The sequence below is a fragment of the Mytilus edulis genome, chromosome 12, assembly GCF_963676685.1.
Source record: "Mytilus edulis chromosome 12, xbMytEdul2.2, whole genome shotgun sequence".
Classification (NCBI taxonomy): Eukaryota; Metazoa; Mollusca; class Bivalvia; order Mytilida; family Mytilidae; genus Mytilus; species Mytilus edulis.
This window is the reverse complement of record NC_092355.1, coordinates 39,756,415-39,783,601: the sequence shown is the minus strand read 5'-3', so window position 1 is coordinate 39,783,601 and position 27,187 is coordinate 39,756,415. Positions and strand designations below refer to the sequence as shown.

Here is a 27,187-nt window from a genome sequence, read left to right as displayed (position 1 = left end):
AATGAGACAACTCTCCATCCAAGTCACACGTTGTTAAAATAAACATCATAGCTCCAAGTACGGTCTTCAACACGGAGCTTTGGCTCAAACCGAACCGCAAGATATAAAGGGCACAAACAATGACTAGTGTAAAACCATTCAAAGTTGTGAAACGGGGACACCAACGGTCTAATCTATATAAAAAACGAGAAACACTTATGAACCACATCAACAAACGAAAACTACTAAACATCTGACAAATGCAGCGGGTTTTAACGTTTCAATAGGTAACAACCTTCACCATTATCTGAAACAAAAGTGTAACATAACAACATAGAAAGAAAAACTATAAATTATCAAATGGAATGGCTTAACTCATCAAAAGACATATTAACACTAGTGAACATATACTTAACGAATAAATTTGATCTATGATACAATATAAATACAAAATAAATAAAATGAGGGGTGAAAAAAAGGCACAAGTAGCATATCGCTGTGAAATGTCAATTTAAAATAAAAAAACGTTTAACAATTTGAAACCCGCCGTATACAATAATGTACACGGATAAATGAAAATAAGTTTTGGTAAGGTTTACAGTTTAAATGGAGAATAGAAATATTGTTTACAAAATAAATAATGTTGTGTTCATAGTACGAAGAAATGAAAAACTATATAATCATTCCAAACATGATATACACATTTCTTATCGACAAGTTTGTTTTGGCAATCTGCTTTGATTCATAGATTACTAAGAAAGACAATTCAACTTTCACCAAAACATTATTATTATGTCACATTTAACTAGTAAATTGATAGATAGAGGGAATTGGAAACATTCATAATTTGTTCAATTTAAAATTATATAAGGCGCAGCTAAACATGTTGCACTGAACTATTAAAAATTATACGTAACCATACATATTTAACGGTGCATATGATATCTATACATTTCGTGATTATCTATCGATCAAAATGAAATGGGTGTGAGATGTATAAGCTAACAAAAAGGCAAATAAAAGACACAAAAAATCAAAAAATCAAATATTTGTTTCCCTTTTTGTATGCACAAATGAAAAATGAACACATCAAAAGATTTATAGTTCGTCTTTTGGATTATGTTTTTCTTCTTTCTTCCTATCTTTCTTTTCAGTGTTTGATTTCGACTTCTTATTTCTTTTCTTTACATATTTAATCTTGGGTTTGACCACTTTTACATTTTCAGCTGTTTTAGCTGGACATCCACATGAAGCAGATGGGTCTTCATCCTCGCACGATACTGGTGGACAATCTTCTTTTGTTTCTGGGCATGTTGGACAAGGAGCATCTGCTTGATTGCCTTGAGTGAGTTTTGCGTATCTTTCTAACATTCCCTTGATTAAAGGTCTCATAACTTGTATATCTTCTTTGCGGAACCCTTTCTGGTCTTCTGTGGAGTTGTAGAATTCTTCTTCGCTTATAACGCCATTTCCATCTTTGTCAAAGGTTTTAAATGAGGCAGTCAGAAGTGATTTCATTTTATCTGATTCAAATTGTTCTTTGTCAATGGCACCCGCAAGTAACTCAATTACAGCTTGTAACTACAAAATGCATTAGCATATACATGTACTTATTACATCGACATGACATTAGTTGTGTGTGAAACTTAAACATTAAAAACAAAAAAATGAAGAGACAATAACGTGCACAAGTGTACTTGGTACAACGACATGGTATTAACTGTGTGTAAAATAAAACGCAACGAAAACACCAAAAAGGACTCGTTTAGCAGATTAACATTGTATTAATCAATGGTTTTTTTTATCTATTTTGTAGCATTTCCTGTCTATTTGTATTGCTCTGTTAACGTATTTGACGATGACATCAATATTTATTTGTTTTCTAGTAATGTGCAGTTTACTATCCATATCCGTATGCTGAAAAAAAATCAGCAAATACGTTACTAAAGTAATACAAATAGACAAGAAATACTGAAAAACATTGATTTACAAAATTGTAATCTGCTAATCGAGTCCCTGTGTTGTGTGTTGTGTGTTTGATACGACGGAACAACATTCGTGACTTGGTATGAAATAGTACATTTTAAAACATGATAGCAATAATATTCATAAATAACCCTCGAAGTCGGTTATATTTTTTTTTAAATATGAACACCATTTTCTAAGGTTATTCCGAACAGATAGAAAAACTACCTTTCTGTTATTTCTAAATACCATTTTTAAAGAGAAAATCATTGAAAAACCGTTGATGATGTCATTGTTAATTGCAAAAACTATGTCTATGAGCTGATGGACATATAATTTTCAGCCAATCAGAAGACGTGTTACATCCAGAATTTAAATTGTATTCGATTAGTATTACAATAAACATACATCTTATATAATTATATATAAATAATTGTATTTTTTTTTAATTGGATATCATGCTTTTATCAAGTGTTTCCATATAATAACATTAAATTGTTCAAAGACTCTTTTCTTAATTTCAAAAATGTATTATTTTGCATTGACCATAGTATGATATAAGTTAGGTGTACCCAGTGTATACATTTTTTTGAGGAAATATAGATCATTTGTCATAATTTCCGATTACATCGATAACATACCTCTTCTTGGTCAATCTCTTTATTATCATCAGTGTCGAGTATTTGAAAAAAGTTTCGCAAGTCCTGCTCAGTAGTTCTTAGTATCTGAATCACCTTTACTTCGACTATCACGGTTGCTGCCCCTTTCAAAATTCTACCTGTTCAACATACCAAATTATTATTATTAAAACAATATGTGTAGCTTTATGTATTAACAAAATAATCAAGCAATTTTTCAATCAATATAATTCGTTTAATTCCTTGTTGATAATGTTTTTTAACGTATGTAAAATTGAAAAAATAAAATATTGTTTTGCTGTACATTTAACATATATAACTTACTCACAGTGTTTACGGGGATGCATACATGTTTTGTTTGTCCTATTTTCAAGAAATAATGTTTTTCCTAACACATCCATATCGGGAATGAGTAATTACCTGAGACGTCCAAAATTTTAACCAAGTTAAAGTTCTAAGAATTAAAACATTTAATTAGTCCAATGAGAAAGCGGATTTTTTTTCGAACTAATGTAATATCCACTGTCATTAATCTTTAGTATTTCACATTTATGAATTTAATACACAAATCAGCTGATTAAAAATTATTTTGTAAGTTAATGGGGTGTATGTCCTTTCGAACAATTTTGAAAACCATATGAAAATTTGAAAAAATATCCCCTTCCCCAAAAAAATCAAAATCTGATAGTAAAACAAACCATCTTTGAACTTGATAGTCTTGTCCCCATATGCATGATGAGGTGGTACAGTTATTTTTCTTTGCTCATTTACGCACATTCCGATAATGGAATCTTCCACAACTGGGGGCATTTTTTTATCACCGAGTTGAATCGTGTATGGCATTTTAACTTCGTCCTTTGACAGACTGAAAAAGAAATCATAAAGGACAAATGAGTGACTGATAAGAATGTTGTATATAGTTGGTTCTGGGTGGGCATTACAGCATTTCATTTTTCTTAGATTTACAGATCACTGTTTCTGTTCTTTATTAAACATCATTTTCTATGCTTTATATTTCAGCACCCGATTATTTTCTATCATTTGTATATTAATTTACCCCCATTATTCCTTATTTTTTATATTGCAGCATTCCATCTTTCTTTATCTTTTTACCCCCGATTATTTTCCATTATTTGTATATCAATTTACCCCCATTATTCCTTATTTTTTATATTTCAGCATTTTAACTATCTATATGTTTGTGGGAATTATTTTTTTAAATTCAGATAGCAAATGAAAATAATAACATCCCATTATTCCCCATAATTTCTTATAGTACGTCGTCCTAAATGAACATAAAGAAAATATTTACCTGTTTTCCACTGTTGCACCAACTTTATACCATATATCCATATCAAGAATAACTAAGTCTGTAGGTTTGATGAACTTTTCACATTTTTCGACTTGTGATAGTTTTTCAATTTCAACTTCTGGCTTTTTTTCTGTTCCATTTTTTGTTGTTTCCACGGATATAACAGTCGATATTAAAAAGAGTAAGAAAAGCAATCTGTTTTTCATGTTACAAGTTGGTTTATAGAGGCAAACCATCTAGTATGTTTAGTTTTCGGTAAAACATTCTATAAAATAATGAGGTAATCTTGGGTCTGTGGTATTTTTATACTTTTATTTTATTTATTGTTTAGTCTTCATGTGTGGAAAATATCTTATTGAAATGCATTTTCCATTATCACACGTTCTTTCATGACTGTTAAAACTTAGACGTTAATTCTCGCTTTGTTAAAGAAAAATAATAACCATTTAAACGTTTACCCTGTTGGGTACCCTAGCTAACTTCCTACAAGATATACATTAGATAAACGACACGTATATTAAACCCGGGACTTCTGTTTTACCCGTTAGCGATGGATTGATGTTGTAGTTGAAAATCATATACTCGGTGATTTTCTTAATATACAAATAACAAGATGAATTTGAAAATAACTTGTTCAGTAATGTCATTGACCAGAATACCAATTTCAGAATGTAGTGCAGAAATAATGGTCCAACTGAAACCAACCCCGGTTTTGGTGGGGTTCGTTGTGTGCATTCTTTAGTTTTCTTTTATATCGAGTGTTTTACAGATTGCTGTTTAATATCATTAAAAGAAAGGATAGGGGTATCTATCCATACATGACATACAATTAGTACATGTACATAATCATGCGCAGCAAAAAAATGAAAATAAAACGTCAAAGGAACGTAGCTGTAATGACTGTATATCATCAAATTTTCCTCTCGTGTCTTTTTTTTTGTCACGACATTGTCGCATTTTCTTCGAATGGTGTTTTGGATAATCTCTTTTTGTATCGTCTGCTTACCTTTTTTATTAATTCTTTATAAGGGGAGCATACACATTTATGAGTTGAAAAACAAATTACAACACCAAAGTCAAATCGGAAAATCAATATTGTATGCATGAATAAAATCAAACTTGATTAAATTGTGTATCACGAACGGGGATCTAATGAACAACAGTGCTTCAGAATATCATATAGTTTATACTTTATTAGTGACACAATTTCAGGATATATTTCCTAAAAATATTAATACTTATATCAAGATAAAGAATAATTTATTCAGTAAGATTTGACCAGAAGACAAGAGCAAAGGTAAATAGTAATACACACAAAACATGCACAACAAAGGTAAAGTTAAGATAACACAAAACATCAAGATAGTTGATATACACGACTAGCCTATGATATAAAAATTAGAAACAAAAGTGTACGAGTAAAATTTATCATCTCCCGTGTCATAGGGAAAATATTAGGTTTCTTATATTCTTCTGGTGTTAGTTTGGCATAGCCGTTGTCTACCATACGTAAGTGAAGAGCCACACCTGTCAAATTAGAAATAACAGACTCCTGATGTTTCATAAATTTGATATAAACTCACTAGGAACATGATCATGGAAGAAAGTATACACCTGTTTTCCCTCTATGTGATTTGAGAACTACATCTTACTAACAATACACTAATTCTTTTGACGTATATGCTACGGTTAACACAAGAAATTCTGAAATGACTAATTCATTGACATATTCAGACCATATCTGCATTGAATCACTTATACTTAGTATACAAAACTGTTTATTTTTGAAAATACTAAGAATTTTCAACCCATGAATTAATTACCTTAGCTACACTTAGCACAACCTTTCGCAATTTGGGTCCTCAATGTTTTCAACCTCTTGCTTTATTTTGCATTTTGGCCTTTCTTATTCGGGTGTCACTGGTGAGTCTTTTGTAGACGAAACGCGTGTCTGCTGCTAATACTAAATTTCAATCCTGGTATTTATGATGAGTTTATTTACAACCACTGGGTCGAAGCCACTGCTGGTGGAGTTTTAATTCTCCGAAGGTATTACAAGCCCAGAAGTCAGCACTTGTGTGTTGAAATGAATTGTCATTGATATGGTTATAATTATAAATGATCTGTTTACAAAACTTTGAAATTTTGGAATACTAAGGCTTTTCTACCTCAGGAATAGATCACCTTAGCTGTATTTGGCAAAACTTTTAGTTATTTGTGGTCCTCAATGCTCTTCAACTTCGTATTTAATTTGACCTTTTTAACTGATCTGATTCGAGCGCCACTAATAAGTCTTTTGTAGACGAAACGTGCGTCTGGCGCAAATACTAAATTTCAATCCTGATATCTATGATGAGTTTATTTTCAATGAACCATTGAACAACAAATCGGAGGACTTACCGTGTTTTTTTATCAAAGCTTCACATAATTCCGTACACACAACGGTACATCGCCGGCTCGTATGCATGTTCCACTTAAAGAATAGATTGACTAAAATTATGTCCGCAGTGAAAGAGTGTCTTCAGAAATACTGTGAAACTGTTTACTCCCGTAGTGGTATTAACCATATGTGGATTCTTAAAAATTCTAAAAAAAAAAATCTAAATAATTTTAAATCTCGGTCAATTTCTGAAATAAGTTCTATCAAAACTTTCAACCCTGTACAACCCCAAATTGAAAAATCGCCTGAAAGAAATAATCCACAATGCCTTTCAACATAAAAATGGGAGCATACGCTATAAATTTATTGCTTTGGGATATCATAAGGCATATTTTGTTAATAGTGAATAAAAGGGTAAAACATGCTACACAAAGGAACAAGTGATCAGTATTCTGGAGTTTCTTATCGACAACATATTTGTTGAATTTGGAATTGATTTTTTCAACAAATTGTAGGCATTCCTTTGGGAATGAACTGTGCGCCTCTCCTTGTCGACCTCTTTTTATTTTCATATGAATCGGATTTCCTTCAGACACTTGTCAAAAACAAGAACATCAAAGAAGCCAGATTATTTAATATCACTTTCAGATAAACAATCCGAACTTTTCTGATTGGGTTCTATTAATCATATTAATATATCCCCCAGAACTAGAAATTAAAGGAACACCAGACACGGCTTCCTCTGCCTCAGTTTTAGACTGATACCTCGAATTTTACATACACAGTCATCTCAGTACAAGAATATATGACAAACGAGACGATTTAATTTGAAATTATCAATTTCCCCCTCCTTAATAGCAATATACTAACTTCACCTGCATATGGGATATACATTTCCCAACTAATTCAATATTTAAGAGCTAGCAGCTCCTACTCAGACTTTGAAAAACGTTACCAGTGTCTGAGCAAAAGGTATGTCATAGAACGTCTCGTCTTTTTTTCTAAAAATGTTAATCGGAAGGTACCAAGACTTTGTAGATAAATAGTCAGTATCAACTTCACAAATAATACATGATGGTCCTGATATATAGATTCTGCGTACTGACGTTGTTTATCATCTTAACAACGTGTCATATTGTTCTTTTATTTGTCTTTGTTCTATTATTAATATTACTTTTACTGTTTGGTCTGTTTTCTGTGAAATCCGTTTGACGTGGCTCGGTACTTTTACATCCCATGTATTTGTATTATCTTTTATTTTTGCTGGTGTGTTTTGTACGTGTGACTTTTTGTGTTTCTGTGGTACATATGAAGTGACTCAACTTTTAGGGACGACATCAGAAGTTCATTGTAGGATAAAAAAAAACTATGTCATATAGTTTTTTCACTGACCCCTTTAACCAACCTCTAACTTAATTTGGGAAAAATTTATTGACCAATAAGGATAAATACAAAATCGATGTCAATTAAACAAAACTTGCAGCAATTTTGACCCTCTACCCCCAAACTATTTGAATTAAGTTTTTTGTTTCCTTCATTGATTTATTGATGTCGTTCGTTAAAGATCGCGCCATTATTATATAACTCTTTTATATGTCATTATGTTATTGTTCTATTATAATTTTGAAAAAAATTTGAACGCCAAATTATTTTACCCGCGTAGTGGCATTAACCATGTGTGGATTCTTAAAAATTCTAAAGAACTTTTGGAGAATTTTAAATTTCGGTCTTTTTCTGAAATTAGTTCATTTTTAGTGATTTTTTTAACCCTGTATACCACCATTCCCCATGTGAAATTTATTATAATATTTTTTTTTAAACTTTGAACGACAAAATTATTTTATATTTCTTTCCTGTGTGACGTTTACATTTTCTGACGTCAAACACGCGAAGCAATGAATGTGATTACTTAATTTGACAGATGTTTTTTTAAGCTTCTTTGTTAGATACTTGTTTGTTTTGAGATTGCGACACAGTTATGACTGTTGTACCCATATTTTGACTATTTAACTATTATGTCTGTTTTGTTCACGCATCGTTGTAGATATAATGGAATTTGATGCGACTGTCATACACGTGGAATGTTTAGCGCTATAAAACCAGGTTCAATCCACCATTTTCTACATTTAAAAATGTCTGTACCAACTCAGGAATATGACAGTTGTTTTCCATTCGTTTGATGTGTTTTATCATTTGATTTTGCCATTTGATTAGGGACTTTCCGTTTTGAATTTTCCTAGGAGTTCAGTTTTTTGTGTTTTTACTCTTTTCAATAATGAGTAAACTCCATGTATACCACATAGCAAGCAACAAAAGACGTCAAATTGGATATTGCAATACAATCCAAACGAGAATGTTGTCATTATTTAATCCTTGATAAAATGTATTAATGGTTCGTACCAAAAATAATAATAAATAGATTGACATTTTGATGTTGAATATTTTCCCGTAAAGATTTGTTATTACACTACATATGTAATACATAAATTTCTCTCGTTAAAAAATAAAACATTGTTACATACACGAGTGAATCGTACAAGTTGAGATATATAAACACCGTAAGATGGTGACAAGGGAACGGCACCATCTAAAAATGGATAATTAACGAGATAGGAAATGAAAAAAATATCTCTTTTATCATATATTTTAGTATTAAGCTTTACGTTAATGTTAATGATATAGATATCAAGATCGAGGAAAGGGCAGTGGTCATTAATGTTAGTATTAGCTTTATTAAAAGTAAGTTGAACAGGATACATTTCTTCTGTATACATACTGAAGTCGTCATTATTGAGAGCTAGTAACATATTTTACTGTGAGATCGCGACACTCAACCTATACTTCTTGTCAATGTGGAATAAACAAACACAAATGACGTTCCATATTTTGTGTGTTGTGGGGTGGACCATTGTTTTGAGTTTTTTTTGGAAAGGGGGGGGGGGGTGTAATCAATTCAAATAAAAAACCGAATAAAACAACTGTGATCCACAGACAAAAGTAGTTATTGTTATATGTTATATCATGTATTATAAAACATGTTTTATTCAATTAAAAAAATAGTATGAAAAAAAAGATCAATCATTACCATCACCATTGGTGAATAGATGGTACCTCACTAACTGAGCTCATATGTAAACAAAATACAAACATAACTCAATTTTATTGAGAATGGAAATGGGGAATTCTTCAAAGAGACAACAACCCAACCAAAGAACAGAAAAGAACCGAAGGCCATCGATGGGTTTTCAACACAGTGATAACATCCCGCACCCGAATGGTTGATTGCTGTACATAAATGTCTGCATGTATGGTGCTTGGTGCTACTATTCGTGAGTGCTTGTAAATCCTGGACTCTCGGTCATAAAACTTTACTCAGTACTCCGAGTACAAAATAAGTGATCGAAACACAAAATCCAGTATTTTGATTGGTTGATTCTTGAGTCTGAGTACAAAAATCGTGCTCGAAAGTTTTATGACCGAAAAAAGGACTCGTTGAATAATGGGACATAGAAATGTCTAAAGTTTGCCTAAATTGTATTACTTTTTTTTTCAAAGTGTTGAATCTTTTTAATTTGGTTGTGGGTTGTGTTTTCTATTTCCAGTCGGCAGACCCATGCAAGACTTTAAATGAAATGATGTCATTCAATTGTATGCAACCATACGACCTCCAGCAATAAGAAACCCCCATACCGTATAGTCGGCTATAAAAGTCCCATAGTTGAAAAATGTAAAATGATTCAAACGAGAAAAACAACGATATAATTACACCAAACAAATTACTAAAAACAAATATGACTGGCATGAACCAACGATTGCAACTGTACTACAGGCTCTTGGCTTAGGATAGACACATACAGAATGTGGCAGGATTAAACACGGTTGTGAGGGCTTAACCATCCCCTAACATGGCATAGTGGTGTAACAGTACAACAACAAAAAACTGTAAAAATCAATAGCAATTGGCTTATTTCGATAGGTTGTTGTGAGGCACAAAAAGCACTCACATAATTATAATGGATACAAAGCACCGAAGTTAGAGTAATCGTTGTTACTTTAGTTTTCTCGGACTCGGAGCACAAGAAAGACGAAAGATGCCAAAGGGACATTCAAACTCACAAGTCTTAAATAAACAACTGACAACGCCATTACATTGAATTATGAAAGGAAAAGACTGTAAACAGCAGAAGACAAACGACAAACCAAAACATTGAAGACTAAAGACTGAGCAACACGAACCCCATCAAAACCAGGGCCGATCTCAGGTGCTCTAGAAGGATAAGTATAGATCCTGCCCAACATCATATTTACATGTAGCACCCGTCGTGTTGCTCATTTTAGTACTTACAAACCCCGTGATTAGTCTCATTTGGTAGGTCACAAAGGTCGGAGAAAGGGGAGGGGGTTGTAGTAACGGTAATGATGTGTATATCTGTGGACGGTTACTTTGTACATTTTGACATAGCACCGTAACAACTGTCTCAGTTTTTTGTCGGTCCTGTACAGAGCTAGGTTTATACTCATATCACATCAACATGTGCTTGTCGTGATATTGTTTTAATACTTGCTACTAGTCGTTAAATACGAATGCATTCATCTAGTCAATTCAAATCATTTCTGGTCACAAAAGCTGTCCGATTACCAAACACAATGTTTAATGTTTACATGTAAATAAACTGCTTCTTATCACAGAATATCATTAACACAATTTTTTTTTATTAAAATTCAAAAAAATATTTTTTTATAATTCATCCTTTATTTTCTTGTCTCTTGTAGAAGACGTGGTTTTAAGCATGGACATGTATCTTTTTACAAAACTTTGAAACATCTCAGCAGATTTGGGATCAGCTGCTGTATGTTCTGATTTAAGAAATTCGTCTTTGGTAATAAATCCATTATGATCAACATCGAGCATACCAAACCACTGATCTAGCATCTTGTCTAGGTTCCCCATCTTGTTTTTTCCTACTATCTGTATAAATACTTTAAATATATTCAAAAGCTAAAAAAAAAAAGATACAAGAATTGGTAAATAACTAATACATATATATTTATGTGAATTGGTTTCATTCATATCGTTATTTTTTTATACCATTTGTCACTATCTTTATTTTTCTTATTCTCTGAACCCCAAGGGTGACTGGGGTATAGAAATATGGTCGCTTGGTCTTCTCCCGACCGGCAGTAAAACGTTTGCTGAAGTAGGGCGTTCGTTTGGCTGTGTGGGATGTATCAAGTTCGCAGTCACGTCCGTCAGAAGGGGACGTTAAATCCGATTCCTCGTGTAAAGAGAGTGCCACACTCTTTGCACGTTAAGAACCCTTGCAACAACTCTTTAAGGGGTCCGTAGGTGGCCTGTTGCAAGGCAAAATTTCTGTCCCTATCCAATATACCTTCATTTTCCAGTGGCAGTCCAAATTTCCCCGACCATCATCCTAGATGGCCTCTATTACAACAACCTACCTATTGTATTTATTGTGAACTTGTTTTCGTCCTGAATATGCATAAAATAATTGCCACTGGACGTTAAGCAACCATCAATCAATCAATCTTATTCTCTACTCTTTGTTTATTTTCTCTTTATTCTCTATTCATTATTTTCTTGTAACTCATTACTGCATGTTCGATATTTGTTTTGTCATTTATAGTATCTTCTTTTTATGTTTGTCCATTATTCTACACATTGTGACTATTATTTTGGTGAGCATTATCACTTTGCTCAATTGTAACTCTTTTTTTGGTGAACCAACTTCCCTCTTCGCCTTTACTTATTTAAGGTCATTATATAATTGTCTGTCTAAATCAGATTTTTTGTTATTACCTCATAGATACAATATACAAAATTCTAAATCGATCATGATAACTTTCACAAGAGGCCAAGAAGCATAGACGTTGTGTTTCTCTAATAATTTATTCATTTTATAGATGGTTCGAATCAATTATCATTCATACATATTATAAACAGATTGCACGATTTCATATAGATTATTTCATGAAACTTGTCCCGAGAAGATTTGTTGCAGTTAAAACAAAAACATATTCTTCGATAGATAATCCTCACAAAAATTCATGCAATAACTTTTTGTAGGTAATGCATAGTTGAAAAACTGTACAAAACATATTTTCGTGAATCGTGAAGTCATTAATTTCAAGCTTTATTAACACTAATGCAATTCATATTAGAACTCGCATTTCTTTTGTTTCATGTTTGATGAAATGTGTCGTCGTTTGCAAATAAGGGATAGATATCTTTGTGATGTCAAAGATTTTTATTTTTTGTCAATTAAAGTAAAAAATTACGTATGAAAATATCATGGTACCTCTTGTTTGTTAAGACGATCATCATTATCAGTATCCCAAATATTAAATGCAGAATCTATTTCTTTCTGTGTCTGTCTGAATATCTGTATCAGTGTAGCATGGACAATTAATGTCACTGGAGGTTTCAGGTATCTACCTACAATAATCATGTACATCAAATCTTACTCACTATTGAGGCATCCAATCGTCTTTACTAAATATTCTTTGTATAGGTGTAATTCGAGCTACACATTTTACTGAGGCATTCAATCGTCTACTGTATATATTCAAAATTGTATATTAAAGTTTTACTCGAACTTCACATGTTACTGTGGAATTCAATCGTCTACTTTGTGATCAAATCGTAAATGTGATATTTGAGCTACACATATTACTAAGGCATCCAATTGTCTGCTTTACATTCAAATGTGTATAAGTGTTACTCGTGCTACACATGTTACTGAGGCATCCAATCGTCTACTATATATTCAAATTTGCATAAGTGTTACCTGAGCTACAGTGCACATGTTACTGAGGCCTTCAATCGTCCACTTTAAATTCAGACTTGTATAATTTTTATAAGTGTAACTTGATCTACACATGTTACCGAGACATTTAATTATCTACTGAATATTTAATTGTGTATACATTGTAAGTAGTACATGAGAAACACATGTTACTGAGGCATTTTATCGTCTATCATATATTCAAATTTACATAAATATAACTTGAGCTACACATGTTACTGAGGCGCAATCAATCGTCTACTTTATGCTTAAATTCGTATATGTTGTAACACGTTTACTGAGGCATGCAATATTTCCCTTTATCTTAAAAATTGGTAGGAAAGATAATCTGTTTGGTAGGGTCAAAAAACGAAATAAAATGTGCGCGAAAAAAATCCTAACACACACAAAAAAAAAAAATAACCACATCATCCCTTGAAGTTAAAAGGTTGACTTTCCCTTAATCGCCAAGGTAATCAATTACATGTATATATAGAAGAAGAAAAATAATCCTTTTATAATTTACTGACCATCGGGAATCTGAATCACTTTATTGCCGAAGGCGTGGTTAGCGGGTACAGTTATTTTCCGGTACTCTCCAGGGCACATCCCAATCATAGCGTTCTCTAATGCTTTGAGTATTTGATTTTTACCTAGACGAATAGTCCTTGGATCCTTTTCTTTACCTGCTTGACTAGAATAGAAAGTCACATTCGATAATGTATTGTGTCACTAATTTAATCTTCCGGAGCACCGATCACCCCCAGTATTTTGGGTCGGATCGTTTTGCTTAGTCTTTAGTTTTCTATGTCGTGTCTTGTGTACTATTTTGTGTCTATTTGTCTTTTTCTTTTTTCATGTTTTTAGCAATGGCGTTGTCAGTTTATTTTCGATCTATGAGTTTGACTGTTCCTCTGGTATCTTTCGCCCCTCTTTTAGGTCATAAAGAGTAAAACAAATAAAGAATAGAGAAAAATAGACCACAAATAAAAAGAATAAAAAAAAAGAATAGAGAATTATGGGGGGGGGGGGGGGGTAGATATAAATAATAGTGAAAAATGACCTACACAAAATTAAAATATGAAAAAACAGAAATGAAGGACCCTCTCTATGCCATCATGTAAGAACATAACACATGTACCTTAATTGTATTAAACTTAGTATAATAATACTGTTATGACCTTCATTAAAAGTTAATATCTAAACAATGATAAATAGTGTGAATAGAGAGCACAATGTTGTATTTTATCAAAACACCAACATTAAATTTCCCGCTAAATGATTGCTGATTGCTGTTCCCGCGATAGTCAATGACTGCTGATTGATGTTCCCGTGATAGTCAAGGATTGCTGATTGATGTTTCCGTGGTAGTTAAGTATTGCTGTTCGAGTGATAGTAAAGTATTGCTGATTGCTGTGTCTGTGATAGTCAATGATTGCTGATTGCTGTTCCATTGATAGTCAATGATTAATGATTGCTGTTCCCGTGATAGTCAAAGGAATGATGATTGCTGTGCCTGCGATAGTCAATGATTTCTGTTTATTCGATAGTAAAGAATAACTGATTGCTGTTTCCGCGATAGTCAAGGATCATTTCTGAATGTTGCTTCCTGCGATAGTCAGAGATCATTTCTAATTGCTGTTCCCGCGATAGTCAAGGATTGTCCCAAACTTAATTTGGAGTCTAAATTTCACGTACATATAGTTCAGTCTACAGGAAAACAACTGCGTGTTGATGAGACTTCGTCGAAACTACAATTCTTTAATTCAATTGTTAGAATTAAGACTAAAGATCTATTCAAAGAAATAACACACTAACCTTTTTACAAACATATCCTCAGTATGGTAAAAAACATCGATATCGAAGATTCCAGTGTCATTATAAAGAAGATTTTTGTCACAAAACGGCGCTCTGGTTACCGTTTCAATTATAACAGCTGGTTCTATGTCTGTTCCAGCTTTGGTTGCGTTAAATTCGCATTTGAGTTCATTTACCAAACATATTAAAATTATCAAAATATGAATGCAAACTTTCCCCATAATTTAGTTTTGATTTACACGTTAGTGTGTATTTCTTAAATCTGTAGAAAGGGGTACTATGTGGGTATGGTATTGCAATGTTCGTCTCTTACTTAAATTTAATTGAATTTCAATGTTGATAAATACATACTGATAATAATACTCAAAGTCTATTTTTTCTTAAATTAAAAAATATATCAAATTTGTACGTTTTATAAACAAAATCTAAAAAATATTCTATGTGATATCGGATCTCATAGTTTAAAATCATACGTAAACACTTCTATCATAATAAATCAACGACCGGTAATATCTAGTAAATAAACTATACATATAGATTGGTCATGTAATACAACTTGCCCAGGGTAGAAAATTTTTAAGATATACGCTGTTTAATGTTGGTATTTATTAAACCTTAAACATAGGTACCTGTAACATTCTTCCTGATTCACCGAAGTTCTCTAATCCGAATGGAATAATTTTTGGAATGAAAGTCCGACTGTTTTCCTTTGAGATCCTATAATTTCTATTGTAATTAAGGAATAGCATGTAATGTAAAAATGTTTTTGTCAATGAAGAAATAACGTGAAAAATTTAGTGTATACTAAATAACCCAAGTTGCTTTATATTTAAAAGTGTGCACGCTAGTCTATTTTTATTATAGAATCTATTAGATTATTTCGAATGGACAGGGGGAAGTACTTCCATTCCTTATAATCTAAATGTATTTCGATTTTTAAAGAGTAAACCGTGGTAAAAGTTAATGGCGTAACGGTCACATGCCAAAACTATGTTTATGAGCTGATATACAATTTTGAAACTTTCAAACAATCAAAAGACGTGTTATATCCAAATTTAACTTTATTAGACCATAAGTCGTTGATGGAGCAGTAGTCTCTTCGATAATCAAACACTTTTATTATTTTGAAAACACGGCTATCTAAACCCGCCAAAATCTATATAGTCAGGAAACTGTGAGTCAACGTTTGTCGTGGGTTGTTGTCTGTCATATATACATTATGTTTCTTTCGTTACTTATTATGTCATATAAATCCAGTCGTTAATTTTCTCGTTAGAATTTTGCACATTGCGTCATGATAAAGCCTTACATAGATGACTATACGTTGTGAAGCTTGGTCATTGTTGAAGGTCGTACGGGGGTCTATAGTTCCAATCATCCACGTCATTTAAATAGTTGTTGTATTGGCAATCATACCACACCATCCTTTTTATGTTGATATTTATGCAGATGCTTACAATATTCCTTTTTTAGGGGCAGTGATAACTGATATCCGCCCTATCTCTCACTATAGCCACATTTATATGTAATTTTGTATTTCATTCGGCTGAACAGTATGCCGTATTCTCTTTTCATTTATTAAGATGGGCTTTCTCGCATACATTGCTTCAAAGGGGCTCACTTTAGTGCTGTCATGAATACCAACTCTGTAGGCAAATAATGCTTCATTTATGAATAAATCCCATTTCTCAGGTTCTTTGTCAAACAATTTATTTATGATTGTTTTAAGAGTCCCATTAAAGTTTTCAACTTAACCATTGCATGCTTTTGGGATGATATGGGCTTGTTGTAATATGTCTTATATTATAATCTTTAGATGCCCAAACTCTTTACTATTAAATTCCCCACTACAGTCTGAAAATAAACTCATCAAAGATACCAGGACTAAATTTTGTATATACGCCATACGCGCGTTTCGTCTACAAAAGACTCATCAGTGACGCTCTAATCCAAAAAAATACACTGAACAAATAAATTTGATCTACGACACAATGTTAATACCATATCAATAAAATAAGGGTGAATAAATACAGACAACAGTAGTATACCACTGTGAGATAATAATTAATATCAGAAAGTGAACCTTGAACAAATAACCGAATTGCTTCCCGCCAAATAGAATAATGTACCTAGGTAAAAGAAAAAAAGTTTTGTTGTAAGGTATACAGTATCATGTGAAATAGAGAACGGACATATATTTAACTATATAAATAATGATGTTGTTTATAGTACGAGAAACAGAAGTGAAAATTTCTAGTCATACTAAACACGGCAAAGTGGTAGGCCTATATATTAGAAATAGAGATATCACTTTTTATATTTACTCTTTGCAGAATTTTATTTATAATAAGACTTATTTTCAGAGACTTCTAAAACTCTTACAAAAAATCGCTATTTTGTCGGAGCCATTATTTTTTCCCCGCAGCCGGTCAAATAACTACTGCCATAAAATATTATAGTTGGATATCCAAACGCACCTATGGTTTCAAAACGGAAGTTCGTAAAGGGGAATAACCAATTAAAAACAAAAAGAAGGAAATTTTATGTAAGTATTTCACAACATATAGAAATTTATCTATTTATAAATTAGTTGTTTAATTTTGCTATTAATAAACAGCTAAAACATATAAGATCTAGCTCAGACGTGCAGTGTTGCAACACCAGTTAAACCGATAAAACATACTGGAAATACAACAGTACAAAGGAAAGAATCTCAGACTCATTCAGTCATTGGAAGTTACACAAATAATCATTTCGTCTAATATAGAAATAGCTTATACAAAAAATAAAAACTTCATGGAAGGACCTGTTAGTGTTTTCAGTTGCAGACATAGCAATACCATTCACAAGACCATGGAAGAACAGGCAGCCTTGATGAACCAGACGAAAATTGACAGTGTACCAAAACCATCACCCTGGGGCAAACCTCCGCAGCAATCAACTCCAATACCAAGCTGCCTGCAAGATGTAATGAATGAACAGTTGAGTGAAGATTTTATCGAAAAAGAACAGAAAAATGTGTTGGACACTTTTGAAAGGTATATACTAAAGTTAAAAAAAGGGGGGTGTTAATCTATTTCAAGTCTTATCATTGCTTATTATCTAAAAATTAATTATTTTTGAATAACTACATCATTTTGTACATGAATGACATCTAGAAGGGTATTTTTGATTTTTTACCATTACCCCTTGGCCTTTCAAAGATGGACAACTACGGATGATCAAATGAGGATGTAAAATAAAAATATCAAAAACCCATACAATTTTCAAGTTGAAACAACTATTATATGTTTAACAGTTAATTAAATGATTGTTTTAAAAAATGTGAACCACTTTCATGACATAAAGTAAATAATAAAATTTCAATACCCCAAGCATGATTAGAAAAAAAAGTGTTCAGTAGAATATTATGTATATATTTAAATTGTAGTTATGGAATCTTTGCATGTATGTTGAACTCTTGACGTCTATTTTTAATTCCATGTAGCTGCATTTCTTATCATTTTAATTTCAGTGAGAAAAATGAAGTTGATGTTGATGCATTAATTGCTGCCGCTGGTGCTGATGAAACTGCTGACGATGAACTTATGGCTAGGATGTTACAGTTGGAATACGATAAACAGAATGATGAGGAATTGGTAGCAAAGGAAAAACTCTTGAATAAACATCATAAAGGTTTGAAAACTACATGTATTCATCATTTAGCCTTTGAGTCCTTTCTCCTTCAATTACTTTCAATCCCCTTGAATCACTAAACTTTATAGCAAGAGTGAGTTTTTCACTGAATCATTTTTTCTCATATTTTAGCAGAAAATATACTTTTTCGTAGTCCTGACAAAGCATACATACTGCGATAGTTCTTAGTCTTTTAATAAAGATGTTCAAATATATATTCAATGCTTTTGATTTATTTTGTTATATAAAAATAAGAAGATGTGGTATGAACTGTATGATTGCCTACATGGCCATTAAGACAACTCTCAACAATCTACTCAACCAGAGACCAAATGTTTGTTTTAAAATCCTATAATTTGTTATTAATTCTGCTTAGATAATTTAACTGAAATCATATTTAATCTTCTATTTTTAGTTTCTATCTCATTTGAGAACTACAGAAGTGTACATCCAGCATACAGAGATGATGAAGATAAAGAAGAAGAGGATGATGATTACGAACCACCAAAATCACAATGGGGTATGCCAATGGGAGATGACTCCACCATGATTTAAGATTGACTTTCTCATTTATTCAAAACAAGCTAAACAGGCCAGCTAAAGTAGGAAAAGCTAGAAAATTTGCTTGAAACATATGTTTCCAATAGTGCAATATTCTAAATGGTACAATGTATTGTACTAAAATTTGGTTAAGTTCTGTTGGACATATTATGCTGCTTCAAAACAAAATACTTCTCATAGTCAGATACTGTTACCATGGTTACACATCAATGAGCTGTTTATTCAGTGTTCCAACCAGGATCTGAATATGGAAGGTTACTTATTTCAAACTTAACAGAAGCTGTTTGAAAAGTAGCTTGAAATTTGACTTGGCCTATCAGTCAAATAAAAGGCAGAATGTTTTCATGTGGCATTAACTTGTGATTTTCCTGGAAAATATTTGCCCCCAGAAAATTAAATATCAATCTTGATCAACAATTACTTGGTCAAAAACATATTTCAAGGAAATGTGAAAGTGGTAATTATAAGCTCTAACTTTTCTTAATTCACACATACATGTTAACATATTACAAATAAAATATAACATTTATAAGTGGAATTAATAAATGATTATGGAGTATGATACCTAGGATAATATTTTTTGGACAATATCATCCCAAGAACTATTTTATTTGTTTCCAGTTCACAACTATTATTTTTTTAACCATGCAAGGACGCCTCTAGGTGCGGGAATTTCTAGTTACATTGAAGACCTGTTGGTGACCTTCTGCTGTTGTTTTTTCTATGATCGGGTCGTTGTCTCTTTGACACATTCCCCATTTCCATTCTCAATTTTATGTATTTTTCAGATAAGAAATCGCCATCATTTAAAAAGAATGGAACAGTTGGCAGTGGAAATAAAATCATAACAAAACACGATAAAGTTATATGTGGACGAAAAAATGCTTCTAAACTAATGGATGTAAGTTTCAATATTTTCTTTTTTTTAAATAACAAAAATACTGAACTTCAAGGAAAATTCAAAACAGAAAGTCCCTGATCATATGGCAAAATCAAAACCTTAAATACATTAAAAGAATGATTTATTTTTTCATCTGATAATTTGCCCATTTTACAAAGCAGTTGTCTTTATATTGATTTGCTGATTCATGTATGTCCATGTCACACCAATGGTTTATATTTAGCTCCCCTGGTATTTTAATATAAACTGGTATGTTGGGATTAAAATTATTGATATTCATTGTTGGAAGGGGTATTTACTTCAATACATGAACTAGAATAATGATACAATAATCTTTGGTCTAAGTGTTGAGAAAAAAGTGTTTAATGATTACTTTAGGGACCACATCAAAAGTTCAATGTAGGATAAAAAACTAAATTCACATAGTTTTTTTCACTGACTCCCCACCCCCCTCTTAACTTAATTTGAGAAAAATTGATTGACCAATAGGGATATAAGTAAAAATCGATTTTGAATATACAAAACTTGCAGAATTTTAACCTCCCACCCCCAAACTATTTGAATTAAGTTTTTTATCCTACATCGATCTTTTGATGTCGGCCCTGATCATGTATTAAATAGGATTTTATAAATACATATTAGATGACAATTACAGGGAAAATAATAAATGTTAGTTTTCAAAAGGGATGTCTCCATTTCTGTATGTAAAAAGAAATTTAAGTGACCCCCTCCCAGTAACCAATTCTGACAGGTAAAAATATGTTTGGTCTATAGCCATTATAGCTAGTGCAAATTATCAAAAATGTATGTAATTACTAATAATTTATTGAAAAAAGCAAAAACACAAAAATACTGAACTCAGAAGAAAATTCAAAACAAAAAGTCCCTAATCAATTGACAAAATCAATAGCTCAAACACATCAAACAAATGGATAATAGCTGTGATATTCCTGACTTGGTACAGGCATTTACGTATGTAGAAAATGGTGGATTGAACCTGGTTTTACAGCTAGCTTTAACTTCTCAGTCGTATGACAGTCTCACCAAATTGAAATGGCTTCAGGCTAAGTATAAAAAATAAAAAGATTTTGTTGTCGACTGCAGCTAAAATATGTAAACTGATGACAATTTTACTATTTTTAGTTTCCGCCAGAGTTTCATTCTGGTGACGGAGAAAGTATGGACATGCAGCTTGATAATAGAATATATAACAAACTGAAACGTCATTCTGATGCTGAAAATAAACGACATCAAAGATTGCATGAGAAAAAGGAACACTCTACTGCAGTGAGTATGGTCTGGAACAAGGATTAAACTATTTTATGTTGCAGTCATTACACATGTTTATTTAATTGGCCGTTTAAGAATCTAAAGAATCATGGGTAATTTCATTGTTCGTACCCCAAAATGAAAATAACGTCACGTCATTGTTTGAATTTCCATTGTTTATGACATTTTTAACCAATCACAACGTTTTGGTGTACATTTTTGAAAATATTACCCAGGATGCAATAGATTCTGAAACGACGAATTGCCAATATCTCTTAGAATTTCAAATACAGACAAAATATATGAATGTATTCATAAACAAAATATTTTCCGCAAAGTCAAAAATGGCATGAAACAGTGAAAAAAATGTCTGTACTGAATGGAATCGCAATGAATATTTTGAAAATCAATTTTTATTAGACAAAGTAAGGAATGCTAATTAAAAATAAAAAAAAGAGGTGGAAATACCAAAAGGAGATTCAAACTAAAAAAGATAACAAACGGACAATAATAATATCATTGGAAAAATAAACACAAGATAAAGACCTAAACAACTGTATACACAACACAAAATAAAAAAATAAAAACAGTCACTGAAAAAAAGATTCTAACCAAACCTTGGGGTGATCTCAGGAGCTCTGGAAGGGTAAGCAGATCCTGCTCCACATATGACACCCGTTGTGTTTCTACAATAAAACATGTTAACAAGTTATACAAAGTGATGTATGTATATTTTTTTTCCAGGGACAAGTAATGGATGCTAGGACAAGATTGATTTTGTATAAACTAGTAAACAATGGAGTGTTGGATTCTATAAGTGGTAGTATCAGTACTGGGAAAGAGTCAGTTGTATTCCATGCTTATGGTGGAGAGTAAGTTATTGTTATTTTATTGATAAATCCTGTACTCTCAAATTTTAACCAAAGGCTAGCATACAATATTTGAGCACTTAAAAATAAGATAATCAACTATAAAAGCCATTTTAAAGACCTGCATACATTTTTAATGTGTTGTCACACCGACCCATATTGACAAATTCAAGTTGTCTTCTTTGGGTTCCACATACGTTTTAATTAATATATATATATATATATATACAATGCAAAAATATATATATTTTCAAAAAAATTAATTCCTGTGTTTCTGCCATCATGCTGATTAAGGATCTTAATTAGTGAACAAATAATTTAATTTTCATAAAGTTCTGAACTGGTTTTTGCAAGATTAACAGTGCTACCTTAATAAAGCTTTTACAAAACAATATGCACTAAAAATTTGAATCTGTTAGGATTCTTAGTTGAAATGCTATCATTTGTTTGGTTTTTTGCCTTATTGGAATTTTCCCCCAAATTGTGAAAAAGAGTTGTGTCCCTTATACCATACATCCTTTCTCTGCATGCTGTTTTTTGTTGTAAATAATTATGAAAAATAATTTTGAAAATTTAATATTTTCAGATTGAATGGTGAAACACTGCCAAAGGAATGTGCAATAAAAGTATATAAAACAACACTGAATGAATTTAAAAATAGAGGAAAGTATGTCGATGGGGATCACAGATTTTCAAGAGATGATTTTAAAAAACAAAATCCACGAAAAATTATCCGAATCTGGGGAGAGAAAGAAACAGCGAATCTTAATAGGTAAGATTGGAATATCAGACCAAAAATATAATTACAACTGTTGGACGTTGCCTACCTACCCAAAAATGTTTATGAAACAAATCATAAAAAAAGTTTTTTCATTTTCTAATGTCTTTTGTTCATGTTGTTTTGTCTTAAAAATGTAACGTATGTTGTTGTAAAAAACAAGGCTACATACTTACCCAACCCTATAAGACAAGGGAAGGCAACATCAAATATTTACAAAAATACTTTATCTGAGTTATCTCCCCTTATTTGGCAAAATTGGAAAAAAAAATAATCAAAAACGAATAGGGTGTTTTTGAGAAATTACAGCTGTAAATATGATAAAACACACAATTTTCTATATTTACGACAAAAGTCTTACACATAAATTACATACTACTCCAAAAATTTGCACATTTCATCAATTTTTGCAAAAAGTAAAATGCAATAATGGATATACATACAAACCTTAATTCATTTTTTTCAAATTGTTTTAAATGCCATGACTGATTTTTCTGTGTGAATATTTTTTTGTCATAATCATAATATAAAATCAGTATATATTGTGAAATTGTTCTCTCATTACTGAAGTTTGTAACCTTAGAACATTTAAATAATATACAAGGTTTGTTTCAGTCTTGTCTGTTTGCTTTGGTTTTTGATCGGTGATCCAAGAAAAATTTAATGAATTTGCCTCTTTAAATTTCAATTCAAAGTTCTGGATTAACTTTCATGAGGAATGCTCAGTGGCAAAAACTTATTAGGTTAAAATTATAAATACATGTACATCAATATAATAAAAAAAACCATCTTAATTCCAAACATATAGTTGTGTCTCAAGAACACATAAGATAACTGGTTTGATATAAATAGGGCTGTTCTAAAATTAAATGTAGGAGGAGGGGTTGGAAGGAATTTTTATTTCACCTTGCCATGCATAACATTTAAATTGATTATTTCCAACTTTGATGTATCTTTCTTTGATAATTACTTCCAATTATTTTGTTTTAATAGAAGTGCATTTTAACCCGAAATTACATTAAATTATGAGACTGTCTTCAGATGAATGTACTGCAAATTTATTTATTTTACCATTTTTTGAATCATTTGTAAAATGTATTAAAATTTATTATATGTTTGTATTTTCAGACTGAAGAAGTTTGGAGTTCCTTGTCCACACGTCCAAGTATTAAAGAAACATGTGTTAGTAATGAGTTTTATAGGAAAGGATATGCAACCAGCACCCAAACTAAAAACTGTCAAGCTTTCTACACAAGATATGCAAGATGCTTTTGAACAGACTATGAAGGTAGGTTTAATTCTGAGCTTACCAAAGCCTTAATATTTAAGGGGGGGGGCTAGGTGACCAGTTGATCTTAGTAGTTCACTTACAGTAAATGCTAGCCTGCCAACACTGAGGTTGCAAGTTTGAACCCCAATATTATAGAGGTGCATATGACTCAAATCTTAATAGTTATCAAAAGTACCAGGATTATAATTTAATACGCCAGACATGCGTTTCATCTGCATAAGACTCATCAGTGACGCTCATTAATTGACTAGGATTTTTCTGTTTTCCTATCAAAGGTCTATGGTTTTCTGTAGGTACTTTACTGACACTCTGTCTGTCAGTCCTGCAATCAGTTTTCCAAACCTTTAGTTTTTAAGTGCTGAGAGATATTGATATGATATTTGCTGTATTGTTTAATCATGACAAGTGACAGATTAAATTCGAATGTTGTCCTAGTCTGCTGATTTTGTGCAGAGTTATGGTCCTTACTCACTTCAGTAATCAGTTCTCCACACTTTTTATTCCCCATTAATGGGCATTATGTTTTTGGTCTGTGAGTCCATCCGTTTGTCTGTATGTCCCGCTTTAGGTTAACGTTTTTGGTCAAGGAAGTTTTTGATGAAGTTGAAGTTGATTCAACTTGAATCTTAGTACACATGTTCCCTATGATATGATCTTTCTAGTATTAATGCCAAATTAGAGTTTTGACCCCAATTTCACGGTCCACTGAACAAACAGGAAAGTTTCAAGTTTGAAATTCATGTTTGTGAATTTTCTGCCACAAATATATGTAAAAGTTTATATTTAGAAAAGCTTGTCATAATCACATGCTTAGTATATACTTGTCTTAAATTTTTGTTTCAAATGTGAAACAGAATTGTTTTAAAATCTAAGAAAACACTATAGTTATTAATTAACTAAATATGATTTCAGATAATGAAGACAATACATAGAGATTGTAAACTAGTGCATGCTGATCTTAGTGAATTTAACATACTGTGGTATCAGGATAAAATCTGGATCATAGATGTCAGCCAGGCTGTAGAAATAACACATCCTGCTGCGTTAGAGTTCCTGTTTAGAGACTGTAAAGCTATGACATCTGTAAGTTGGAACATATACACATTATTTTTTTTACAGCAAATTAAACCGGTGTTGATTATCTGGTACAATTTACATATTTCTATGAAATTGATGCTAAGAATTAGCTGTGATGCTTTAATCTGTTGAAATATGGGTTGAAGGAAAAGTTGTGTACATGTCAATGAGACAGTAGCCCAACATCATAACACCAAGGGATATATTTTGAGTAGAAAGAAAAGAAACTGTGGGGATATAGATTAATTAGACAGCAACTAGATGACATAAAAAACTAAAAGACATCTAGAGGCCAACATGCAGTCTTCAACACATCTCTTTACTATATTATATAGTAAGCTCTGAAATCACAATATTTCCCACAAAAATCAAAAAGATGTGGTATAAAGGCTCTTTTAAATGAGAAACCTGGAGGCCAGGTGACCTTCTAAACTATTCCAAAAAATGAAAACAACAGTTCAAAAATTTCATATATCAAGGGTTGCAGGTTGGAGTTTACCATGTTAAACCCACATGTCTAATATAGCAGATTATCATTTGGATAAATTTTTAGGAAATACTGTGAATTCATTATATGATTATTACTCATTGGAAACCAGTTTTCCTGGATTTTGTAGGACTAGGTATAGGTAAACTACCAAATTAAATGTTCAATGAATGACAAAAATTTTGTAGGCTTGTATGCAGACCTTAGCAAAACCATTAAATTAAATATCCACAAAAGTTTCCCTTTATCCACGAAAATTGGTACCCATCAAAATGAATGAATCTTCAGTACATGCAGTAACACATGAGTAATTGTATGCACCAACAGAATCAAAACATTATATGATTTCTGACACTTTTGCTCTTAAAACAATTTAATCTATTAGTAAATACATTTATGAAGTTACCTGAATATCATGCATACTTTCTTTTTTTTCTAGTTTTTCCAAAGCAGAGATGTACATGGAGTTCCAACACCAGAGGAGTTATTTAATGACATTACTGGTCTAGAAATTCAGGGAGAGGGTCTGGAATTTGTTGCTCAAGTACAGAGGTTCCAAAAGGAGAAAAATGAAGAATGTCTTGTACATCAAACGACATTTACAAAAGAATATGCATTTGACTATTTCTTTGAAAAATCTCAAAAAGAACGTGCGGATGCTTTAGATAAGTTAGGGATATCTGATGGTGAGGATGAAGATGAGGCTTTAGAGGAGGAACCTGAGGGTGTAGATCTAGAATAGGTTGTCTAATATGGGAGGAGCTTAAAATTAAAGTCAAGATTGTAATCTTGAGGGAAAAAACTTAAGTGGGACCAGACAATAAAAATTAATGAAATAAATGTCTGATGATTCAAAGCTTGTACAGGCCCCAGAAAGTCACAAGAGTCCTTATATTCAGATAAAAGCTTTAATAGTAAAAACTAGAATTGGTGCAGGTATTAAATGATTGAAAGTTTTCTAGCCTCATGCATTCAACTTCAGATCTTGTCTAAGATGCCTGAAAGAAAAGAACAAAATAATAAATGAAGTAAATTGCATCTATATATACTGATTCAGAATTAAAACCAGAAGTGGTGGGGGTGAGGGTGGGAGTTAAGGGAGGCACCATTTTTTGGATCCCAACCAACCACAATATAAAATGTTTCTATTTTCTTTTGATTCTTACAAAATTTTATTTTGAGTACCTCAGAAGTTTTGAATTGATGATTTTAAGATTGACACATTCTATTTTCAATAAGGTATAAATTGTGCACCTAATTTATATATTAATTTATGGTTGTATGACAAACCAGAAAATCCATGAAAATTGGTACATTTAAAAAGAAATGTACGATTTATTGAAGTGTCAAGACATAAGCTAATGTCTAACTTTTTATGTTGAAA

General features: G+C 31.9%; 3 protein-coding genes across 5 annotated transcripts; 1 reads left to right on the top strand and 2 right to left on the bottom strand.

Annotated features, from left to right (window-relative positions):
* Window positions 1-244: 244 nt before the first annotated feature.
* Window positions 245-4,143, bottom strand: LOC139499632 (peptidyl-prolyl cis-trans isomerase FKBP7-like). The gene is made up of 4 exons (XM_071288381.1): window positions 3,895-4,143; window positions 3,281-3,447; window positions 2,586-2,722; window positions 245-1,560 (listed from the first exon to the last, which is right to left on the bottom strand). Exons 1-4 carry the CDS (start codon window positions 4,128-4,130, stop codon window positions 1,078-1,080), a joined length of 1,023 nt encoding a protein of 340 aa, XP_071144482.1. The 5' UTR covers window positions 4,131-4,143; the 3' UTR covers window positions 245-1,077.
* Window positions 4,144-10,965: 6,822 nt separating this feature from the next.
* On the bottom strand, window positions 10,966-15,637 carry LOC139498447 (peptidyl-prolyl cis-trans isomerase FKBP7-like). Of its 2 annotated transcripts, none has more exons than XM_071286832.1 (4): window positions 15,525-15,637; window positions 13,608-13,771; window positions 12,592-12,728; window positions 10,966-11,273 (listed from the first exon to the last, which is right to left on the bottom strand). In XM_071286832.1, exons 2-4 carry the CDS (start codon window positions 13,693-13,695, stop codon window positions 11,013-11,015), a joined length of 486 nt encoding a protein of 161 aa, XP_071142933.1. In that variant the 5' UTR covers window positions 13,696-13,771; window positions 15,525-15,637; the 3' UTR covers window positions 10,966-11,012. The 2 variants fall into 2 exon arrangements, with proteins under 2 accessions (XP_071142933.1, XP_071142932.1); XM_071286831.1 differs by lacking the exon at window positions 15,525-15,637 and adding an exon at window positions 14,896-15,099.
* A 1,741-nt stretch (window positions 15,638-17,378) lies between these two features.
* Window positions 17,379-26,973, top strand: LOC139498446 (serine/threonine-protein kinase RIO3-like). Of its 2 annotated transcripts, XM_071286830.1 has the most exons (11): window positions 17,379-17,440; window positions 17,718-17,933; window positions 18,410-18,570; window positions 18,986-19,090; window positions 19,920-20,032; window positions 21,176-21,319; window positions 22,046-22,173; window positions 22,757-22,942; window positions 24,077-24,236; window positions 25,152-25,322; window positions 26,243-26,973. In XM_071286830.1, the coding sequence occupies exons 2-11, from the start codon at window positions 17,749-17,751 to the stop codon at window positions 26,543-26,545; spliced, it is 1,656 nt and encodes a 551-aa protein (XP_071142931.1). In that variant the 5' UTR covers window positions 17,379-17,440; window positions 17,718-17,748; the 3' UTR covers window positions 26,546-26,973. The 2 variants fall into 2 exon arrangements, with proteins under 2 accessions (XP_071142931.1, XP_071142929.1); XM_071286828.1 differs by lacking the exon at window positions 17,379-17,440 and having other exon boundaries at window positions 17,474-17,933.
* Window positions 26,974-27,187: the final 214 nt, after the last annotated feature.

What these genes read in the sequence shown, in the direction of transcription:
- LOC139499632 (XM_071288381.1), bottom strand. Translation starts at nt 4,130, where the DNA reads ATGGTTTGCCTCTATAAACCAACTTGTAACATGAAAAACAGATTGCTT. An exon ending in GGTGCAACAGTGGAAAACAG is followed by an intron (nt 3,448 to 3,894) that starts GTAAATATTTTC and finishes TTTCTTTTTCAG; the next exon opens with TCTGTCAAAGGACGAAGTTA. An exon ending in GACTATCAAGTTCAAAGATG is followed by an intron (nt 2,723 to 3,280) that starts GTTTGTTTTACT and finishes TATGTTGAACAG; the next exon opens with GTAGAATTTTGAAAGGGGCA.
- LOC139498447 (XM_071286831.1), bottom strand. An exon ending in AGTGATTCAGATTCCCGATG is followed by an intron (nt 12,729 to 13,607) that starts GTCAGTAAATTA and finishes TGATTATTGTAG; the next exon opens with GTAGATACCTGAAACCTCCA. An exon ending in ATCGTCTTAACAAACAAGAG is followed by an intron (nt 11,274 to 12,591) that starts GTACCATGATAT and finishes TTTTTTTTTTAG; the next exon opens with CTTTTGAATATATTTAAAGT.
- LOC139498446 (XM_071286828.1), top strand. Translation starts at nt 17,692, where the DNA reads ATGGAAGGACCTGTTAGTGTTTTCAGTTGCAGACATAGCAATACCATT. An exon ending in GTGTTGGACACTTTTGAAAG is followed by an intron (nt 17,934 to 18,409) that starts GTATATACTAAA and finishes TTTTAATTTCAG; the next exon opens with TGAGAAAAATGAAGTTGATG. An exon ending in CTTTTGAACAGACTATGAAG is followed by an intron (nt 24,237 to 25,151) that starts GTAGGTTTAATT and finishes ATATGATTTCAG; the next exon opens with ATAATGAAGACAATACATAG.